Source organism: Nerophis lumbriciformis, linkage group LG28 (assembly GCF_033978685.3).
Source record: "Nerophis lumbriciformis linkage group LG28, RoL_Nlum_v2.1, whole genome shotgun sequence".
Classification (NCBI taxonomy): domain Eukaryota; kingdom Metazoa; phylum Chordata; class Actinopteri; order Syngnathiformes; family Syngnathidae; genus Nerophis; species Nerophis lumbriciformis.
The window spans coordinates 27,711,366-27,720,566 of record NC_084575.2 but is presented as its reverse complement, the minus strand read 5'-3'; the positions used below and the strand labels follow the sequence as shown (position 1 = coordinate 27,720,566).

Here is a 9,201-nt window from a genome sequence, read left to right as displayed (position 1 = left end):
CATGTCCGTTGTGTCCTGAGCAAGACACTTCACCCTTGCTCCTGATGGGTGCTGGTTAGCGCCTTGCATGGCAGCTCCCTCCATCAGTGTGTGAATGTGTGTGTGAATGGGTAAATGTGGAAGTAGTGTCAAAGCGCTTTGAGTACCTTGAAGGTAGAAAAGCGCTATACAAGTACAACCCATTTATCATTTATTTATTATATATATGTCTTAATAAGGTTATCCAAAAAATAGTGCTCGATACCGTAGTAGAGCGCAATATATGTATGTGTGGGCAAAAAAAATCACAAGACTATTTCATCTCTACAGGCCTGTTTCATGAGGGGGTTCCCTCAATCATCATCAACATTAAATTGAGCTACAGCTGTATGAACAATATACGACAAATCATCTCAAACCACAACAAAACAATTGCAAATGAGCCGTCGGCCCCCGGACAGAGCGACCCCAAAACCAACAAAGGCTGCAACTGCCGCAAGAAACCTGATTGCCCTCTCAACGGGGGGTGCTTACAAACATCAGTTGTCTACCAATCTAAGGTAACACGCAAGGACATTAACACATCCGACACATATGTAGGATTAACCGAGGGAGAGTTTAAAACCAGATGGAACAATCACAAGGCTTCTTTCAGGAACCAAAACCTGCGGAATACCACAGAACTCAGCAAACACATTTGGGACCTCAAAGACAATAATGTTGAATATTCAATAACATGGCAAATTCTTGCATCCAGCACACCTTACAATAGTGGTAATAAAAGATGCAACCTATGCTTGAAAGAGAAACTGTTTATTATATACTGTCCAGACCTGTCAACAAGCGCAGCGAAATTGTATCAGCATGCCGCCACAGACGGAAACACCTCCTAGGTAACACATGAGCCAATCACCACGCCCCTACGCCAGCCTGTACCCACCCACTCTGTGCCCTATATAAACCATGGTATGTGAATGCTCCCATTAAAATCTCCTGATGATTGAGGGAACCCCCTCATGAAACAGGCCTGTAGAGATGAAATAGTCTTGTGATTTTTTTCCCCACACATACATATATATATATATATATATATATATATATATATATATATATATATATATATATATATATATATATATACATTTCATTTCTTGATGGAAATGGAAGCAATTCAATGAAATGGTTGTCATGCTATAACTTGTACACATTACTGTAAATGTTCACTTAATTAATAATCATTCTTATTGATTCCCATGTAAAATATCCATAACTCGGACTCCTCTGATTGAGGGCAAACAAGTAATGGCGATTGTAAAGAATGTTGACAATGGTTTGTCCTCACCTGTTTTTCCAGCGACTTACTCAAAGCCTTGCTGATGAAGCTTCTGAAAAGATTATACAGCCAGCTGAGATAGAAGAGACACAACAGCGTTATTGTAAGAAGCTCTCACTTTATCCGAGCAGCAGTGCAGGTTAGTGATTATCTCACCTGGCTCCGCCGTGGAATTTAACTTTGACACTGCCAATATTAGCCGAACAGCCAGCGCTACTGACTTGAGGTCTCCCAGTCTCATCGCTCGTGACGGCGACACTTGTACTGACCGTCAGTCCACTCACGCTCAAATCAAAGCGACCACTGTCCCTCCTTTTAAGAGACACAAGTCATTAAATCGTCCCTTTGTCTGTTTCTAGGTGTCAAGAGTACATCTCGTCTTACTCACAATATTCTGCGGTACTTGACCCTCCAGTTTCCCTTCATGCTGATGAAGGCGTTCTCAATAGACAGTCTGACACCAGTCCCTGGCACCAGAGCCACCGCAGACGAAGGTAGTCCCACAGACACTACTTGCATACTGGAAGAAACAACGTAGTTGTGAACAACCAGTAGTTTATACATAATTAGATCCACGCCTTAGCCTTACTTTGACAAGCTGTACTTGACCTTGCCAGCGACGGGCACTCTCTGTGATCCGGACATATCCGGGATTCTAATGCTTTGGAGCTTGCTTTGGATCGACGCCATTCCGAGTTGCCTGCCTTTAAGACAAGAGTATTAAATGATGAAGCGTGTCGGTGTTTTGGCGAGTACAATCCTTACCATATTCAATGCCTTTATCTGTCAGTTGGAGCTTTACTCCCGGATTGGCGCATGAGGTCATGTGACACAGAGCAACTAACACCAGCCAGCACCACTGTGACATGTTGAACCTTTGGCAAACGAAAAACATGATCAGACAAAAGATCAATGATGACCTTATTCTGTTCGTAACAATTCATTTTCATATTGTGACCAAAATAAGTATTTTACTGAATTAAACAGTAGCAATATAATTTCATTGGCAGAAGAAACATTAAATATTAGGGATGTCCGATAATATTGGACTGCCGATATTATCGGCCGATAAATGCTTTAAAATGTAATATCGGAAAGGGTGGCCGTATAAACAACTTTAACACTGTTACAAATATGCGCCACACTGTGAACCCACACCAAACAAGAATGACAAACACATTTCGGGAGAACATCCGCACCGTAACACAACATAAACACAACAGAACAAATAACCAGAATCTCTTGCAGCACTAACTCTTCCGGGACGCTACAATATACACCCCCCGCTACCCCCTACACCCCCCCCCCGCCCCCCCCCCCACCTTAACCCCGCCCACCTCAACCTCCTCATGCTCTCTCAGGGAGAGCATGTCCCAAATTCCAAGCTGCTGTTTTGAGGCATGTTAAAAAAAATAATGCACTTTGTGACTTCCATCCATCCATCCATTTTCTACCGCTTATTCCCTTCGGGGTCGCGGGGGGCGCTGGAGCCTATCTCAGCTACAATCGGGCGGAAGGCGGGGTACACCCTGGACAAGTCGCCACCTCATCACAGGGCCAACACAGATAGACAGACAACATTCACACTCACATTCACACACTAGGGCCAATTTAGTGTTGCCAATCAACCTATCCCCAGGTGCATGTCTTTGGAGGTGGGAGGAAGCCGGAGTACCCGGAGGGAACCCACGCAGTCACGGGGAGGACATGCAAACTCCACACAGAAAGATCCCGAGGCCGGGATTGAACTCACGACTACTCAGGACCTTCGTATTGTGAGGCAGACGCACTAACCCTTCTTCCACCGTGCTGCCCACTTTGTGACTTCAATAATAAATATGGCAGTGCCATGCTGGCATTTTGTTTTCCATAACTTGAGTTGATTTATTTTGGAAAACCTTGTTACATTGTTTAATGCATCCAGCGGTGCATCACAACAAAATTAGGCATAATAATGTGTTAATTCCACGACTGTATATATCGGTATCGTTTGATATCGGAATCGGTAATTAAGAGTTGGACAATATCGGGATATCGGCAAAAAAGCCATTATCGGACATCTCTATTAAATATTGTTCTGTCTTCTTAAAGGGGAACTGCAATTTTATTTTATTTTTTTTGCCTATCGTTCACAACCATTATAAAATACATGACGACGGATGGATTTATTTTTTTCAAATGCATTCTAACTTGTAAATAAAAGTCCGCTTAAAGTGGAGCCAATGGGAGATCCTCTATTCCAATAAAAAAAACATCCAAAAAGCTAATGTTGCGTCCGACCAGTCTTCCTCTCAGGGAATAAAACACACTGGTCAATCCCAAGTTCTTTCGGATGACATATGTGTTGAGTAAGAAGGATCACCAAGAAAGAGTAGCAATATTATCAAGTATTACTAAAGCTTTAGGAGACCAGCCCTCACAGTGTTATAATAGCAGCATCAAGAAGCGGTCTGACAATCAAACGGAAGGAGTCAGCTTATTTAGTACGAAAACAACCCCCTCCCGCCCCAGAAAGAAATACAGCCTTTTTGTTCTAAACCGATAAGGCCTTCTCCACAAAAAGGGAGTACCTTATACTCCCAATAGACATTCCAGCGCCTTCAAGGTGAAACACAGAGTTTACTAGCGGACATAAGATAAAAAGTACGGAGATCACGAGAAGACACACTACATAGGAAAATACTAGCTGCTTTAAACACGACTATGGATTAAAAAGAACACTTAAAATGATCTCATTCTCACAATAGCCAAAACACTATCATTACGTAACAAGACACAAAGCTAACGCGTGTGCTAAAAGCTATAAGTTGGCTAGATATAAGTTAAAGTTAAAGTACCAATGATTGTCACACACACACTAGGTGCGGCGAAATTATTCTCTGCATTTGACCCATCACCCTTGATCACTCCCTGGGAGGTGAGGGGAGCAGTGGGCAGCAGCGGTGGCTGCGCCCGGGAATAATTTTTTGGTGATTTAACCCCCAATTCCAACCTTTGATGCTGAGTGCCAAGCAGGGAGGTAATGGGTCCCATTTTTATAGTCTTTGGTATGACTCGGCCGGGATATATATATATATATATATATATCCCCAAAAAGGGATAAGCGGTAGAAAATGGATGGATGGATATATATACCTTTTAAAACGGTAATACTAATCGTTGGGATTTAAAAAAAAATCATTATTACGGGTAATTCACATGACTCTTGTAAAGCTCATCAACCGTATCCTTGCAAATGTTGCAAATCACATGAAAAATCATATTGACTATTGTAATTGAATAAAGTGCCATTTCTTAAAAACTTTTGCGTGTTCAGACTTTAGGGACACTGTATAGTTTGCGTCTTTAAATCCCTCTGATATAAGAAGACATGCAAGCTTTCTGAGGAATTTTCAAACAAAACAAACCGTCTTTGCTGTGTGTGGAAAACAAAAAATCTATTTTTTACAAATGCTATTTATTGCGGAAGCCAGTTGCAGACGCGTACAACAGCACCAGAATGTCCAGTGTCAGTTCAGGCTTGATAAAAAGCTGTTTTCATTGTGACCAATTCACCAAAAAGCACATGATTCTTGTTAGGCCACATAATTAGATTGAGATTAAAAGCCACATTCACTGCCTGTTTTGAAACTAACTTTGTACCAGTAAATAGTTATACTAATTAATACATTCATACTATTCTTCTCACAATCATCTTGGCCCTTTTGTGGCAAAAAAAACTGTGATTAATTCAGCTTTTTTCCATAAATTACTTAAATTTAAGACTACCAAACATTGAACAAATGTCAAGGATCGTTAACCCTTTAAATGCCATAGTATTAAATCCATAGTAGGGATTAGAGCAGGGGTAGGGAACCCAAAATGTTGAAAGAGCCATATTGGACCAAAAATACAAAAACAAATCTTTCTGGAGCCGCAAAAAATTAAAAGCCATATTACATACAGATAGTGTGTCATGAGATATAAATTGAATTAAGAGGACTTAAAGGAAACTAAATGACCTCAAATATAGCTACAAACGAGGCATAATGATGCAATATGTACATATAGCTAGCCTAAATAGCATGTTAGCATCGATTAGCTTGCAGTCATGCAGTGACCAAATATGTCTGATTAGCACTCCACACAAGTCAATAACATCGCCAAATACTCGAATCAGTGAAGTTAATATAAACAGTGTGCTTTGTAACAATTATGGAGGTTTGTGTCATGTTTGTCCTTCTACAGAAACCATATTAAAACAAAAAATTGATTTTTTTCCCCCACATCTTTTTCCATTTTTCATACATTTTTGAAAAAGCTCCAGAGAGCCATTAGGGCGGCGCTAAAGAGCCGCATGCGGCTCTAGAACCGCGGGTTGCCGACCCCTGCTCTAGAGCCAGATGTGGCTCTTTTGATGACTGCATCTGGCTCTCAGATAAATCTTAGCTGACATTACTTAACAGGATAAGTACTGAATAATTCCGCTGGTAATCACAGTGTTAAAAATAACGTTCAAAATATAAAACATTCTCATGCATTTTAATCCATCCATCCGTTTTCTACCGCACCTGTTCAATGGTAAGAAGTATTTTATTTATTATTGGTTAGCTTCAGAATAACAATGTTATTAAAAGGAATGAGAGACTTATTATACTCTAAAAATGTTGGTCTTACTTAAAAACGCACGCATTAAGTTGTATTCAGTGTTAAAAAAAAATATTATATGGCTCTCACGGAAATACATTTTAAAATATTTGGCTTTCATGGCTCTCTCAGCCAAAAAGGTTCCCGACCCCTGGATTAGAGTCTTTGACATTTCGAAATATTGGCAATAAAATGTATCCGATTTTAATTATACCGTATTTTTCGGAGTATAAGTCGCACCGGCCGGAAATGCATAATAAAGAAGGAAAAAAACATATATAAGTCGCATTTTTGTGGGAAATTTATTTGATAAAATCCAACACCAAGAATAGACATTTGAAAAGCAATTTAAAATAAATAAAGAATAGTGAACAACAGGCTGAATAAGTGTAGGTTATATGAGGCATAAATAACCAACTGGTATGTTAACGTAACATATTATGGTAAGAGTCATTCAAATAACTATAACATATAGAACATGCTATACGTTTACCAAACAATCTGTCACTCCTAATCGCTAAATCCCATGAAATCTTATACGTCTAGTCTCTTACGTGAATGAGATAAATAATATTATTTGATATTTTACGCTAATGTGTTAATAATTTCACACATAAGTCGCTTCCAAACTATGGAAAAAAACTGCGACTTATAGTCCGAAAAATACGGTAATTGAAATTCTTGGCACCTTTGCCATTGATTCCTTTCAAAGATCACTTGGGGGGGAAAAAATCAGACATGCTTAACATTTTGTCAGGATTTTAACCCTTTTAATTCCAGGTTAGTTATCTGAAATGTTTAATATCATCTATTAAAAAGACACAAAAACCGAATGATTCTTGATATAATAATTAGTAGGCAAAAAGAGAATAAAATTAGGGCGCTGTGACAGTCACATGTCTGCAAAAAATATGGCAAAAATACAAATAATTCCCGTACATTGACTTTACTTTGTAAAAACTGCCCAATAAAATGTCACATATCTTTTAATTACAATAAAATGTTGACATTACATAATCCTTGGTTTTATTATTATTTTTTAATGGATTTCATTGGTCCGTAATTTGCCTAAAAGGTGTCCAAAGGGAGTCTTTGACGTTACATAAATAAATAAAAAAAGATATCAAAGCAAGTTTGTTGCTAATTTGACATAACCAAGACGGACTAATCACCACCAAAGCCACATGCTGCTACTATTTATTATATGGGAACATTGTATTACCGTATTTTTTGGAGTATAAGTCGCACCGGAGTATAAGCCGCACCTGCCGAAAATGCATAATAAAGAAGGAAAAAAACATATATAAGTCGCACTGGAGCCCGGCCAAACTATGAAAAAAACTGCGATTTATAGTCAGAAAAATACGGTACTTTGTGTTTTTTGTGATAAATAGATACACTTTTTCAAGTAATTAAACTGAAATAAGTAGTTTTGAGCAGGTGTGAATTGTTTAATGATTTATGTAAAAAAAAATTATGATTTCATTTTTCATTTTTTTCATTTATTTATTTATTACAGGCAATGACATCAAAAATAATGATGATAATAAATAAAAAGAAGTACAAAGTTGACAACACATAATAATATAAATTATATAGTGCAAAAGGTAATGCGTAGTATGTAATCCATGATGATTTAAGAGTTTGTTTTTTTTTACACAATTTAGTTGCATATAAATGACTTAATACAGCCAAAATGGTTACCATGTAAAAAAAAGTGATGGAAAAAATTTACAAAAATGGGATAGACTATCCATCCATTTTCTTCCGTGTATCCCTTTCAGATAAGGTTTGAACCCCCCTAAAATATTCTTAAGCCCCCCTAAATAATTTGGTGTTTTTTTTTGTTTTTTTTTACAAATAAATGCCGACATATTCATTATAAAGTGGCCCAAATATGAGTTTAAATAAATAATCATATAACCTGTTATTATTCACTCAGTTTCCCCTCACTTCGTAGCGTAAGGTAGAGAGCCCCTTTAGTGCGTCGGTATCCAATCCATTCCACTTGTTCATATAGAAAATGCCCACATCACTCAAATTCCAGCCCGCATTTTCTCTGCGACCTTGCTTGCGGTCCTGCAGGTGTACGAAGCACATTATCTTCCTTTACAATGAGTGAAGCTTTACAAAACCTTGTGTGTGCAATTGTAAATAATTTATTTTTTAAGTTTTGCGTTTCTTGTAGAATCTATATAAAGTAATATACATTAGCCTATTGTTAAAATAATGAAAAAAACATCATTAAATATATTTGTTTTATTGTATTGTTACATTAATAGGTGTTTTATTATTATAGGATGGCTTGTTAAACATTTCATAGGATTTTCAGAGGGAGGAAAAACCAAGACATTTTATATAAAATGTAAAATGAATAAATACATAAAAAGAAAAAAAATGGTTAAAAGCCATCATTTCATTTCGTCCCGTGCATTTAAAAAAAAAAAATAAAATAACAATGAATCATTTCTAAGTCTTTGTTAGCCGTTTGTGAAGTTTTGTGCTCGTGTGTAACATTCGCTCGCATCCTGTGCATCTCCTGGGGGCAAAGCCCCCCCTGTCCTTAAAAGCTAGTGACGCCCCTGGGTTTAAATATTTAGATTTTTCTTTAGTTTATTTTCCATTCGGAAAAAAACGCATTTGTTCTGGACGTTGAAAATGTAACAATGTTTTTAAATGTAAAGCATGTGACCGAGTAGAGGGTTGGAAACTGCAATTTTTTTTCTTTGTGAACCAGAAGTAGAAACATGTGTGTCTCTCTCAACACATAATCACAGTGTGGAGAAGCTGAGGCTCACAAAGATCACTTTAAACACGCAAAATTGACGCTACGAGAGCTTACCTGAAAGAGCGTGCCGGTTGTTAGTCTTGCGGTGTCTGTCCGACGAGTGGAAGATAAAGGACGACACGGGGCCTTTAATTCACTTCGTCAGGAAGTGGAGTTTCCCACGTGTGAACAGTGGGAACTTTTGTTGTTTGCACAGTTGTGGGAATGCTTTTATTGCGCCACAAAACTGAACTTCCTAAATCTACAGAAAATCAAACAGAGGAAGAGCATGAGTAATGATCTGCATGCAATGTCAGGGCTGCTTATTTTTTTTTGTAACCCCGTTATAAAACTGTTAGAATATTATTGCAAATATACAAAACCCAAAACCAGTGAAGTTGGCACGTTGGGTAATTCGTCAATAAAAACAGAATACAATGATTTGCAAATCCTTTTCAACTTATATTCAATTGAATAGACTGCAAAGACAAGATAC

General features: G+C 37.9%; 1 protein-coding gene across 1 annotated transcript in view; it reads right to left on the bottom strand.

Moving 5' to 3' along the window:
• Nucleotides 1-8,926, bottom strand: part of LOC133571022 (bactericidal permeability-increasing protein-like) — a 19,016-nt gene extending 10,090 nt beyond the window's left edge. The window contains exons 1-6 of the mRNA XM_061923989.1: nt 8,781-8,926; nt 2,078-2,187; nt 1,902-2,016; nt 1,701-1,832; nt 1,469-1,624; nt 1,322-1,385 (exon numbers count right to left, since the gene is read on the bottom strand). Coding sequence (XP_061779973.1) covers nt 1,322-1,385; nt 1,469-1,624; nt 1,701-1,832; nt 1,902-2,016; nt 2,078-2,180 — 570 coding nt within the window. The 5' untranslated portion in view covers nt 2,181-2,187; nt 8,781-8,926. The remainder of the gene's footprint in view (nt 1-1,321; nt 1,386-1,468; nt 1,625-1,700; nt 1,833-1,901; nt 2,017-2,077; nt 2,188-8,780) is intronic.
• Between the last annotated feature and the right edge of the window lie 275 nt (nt 8,927-9,201).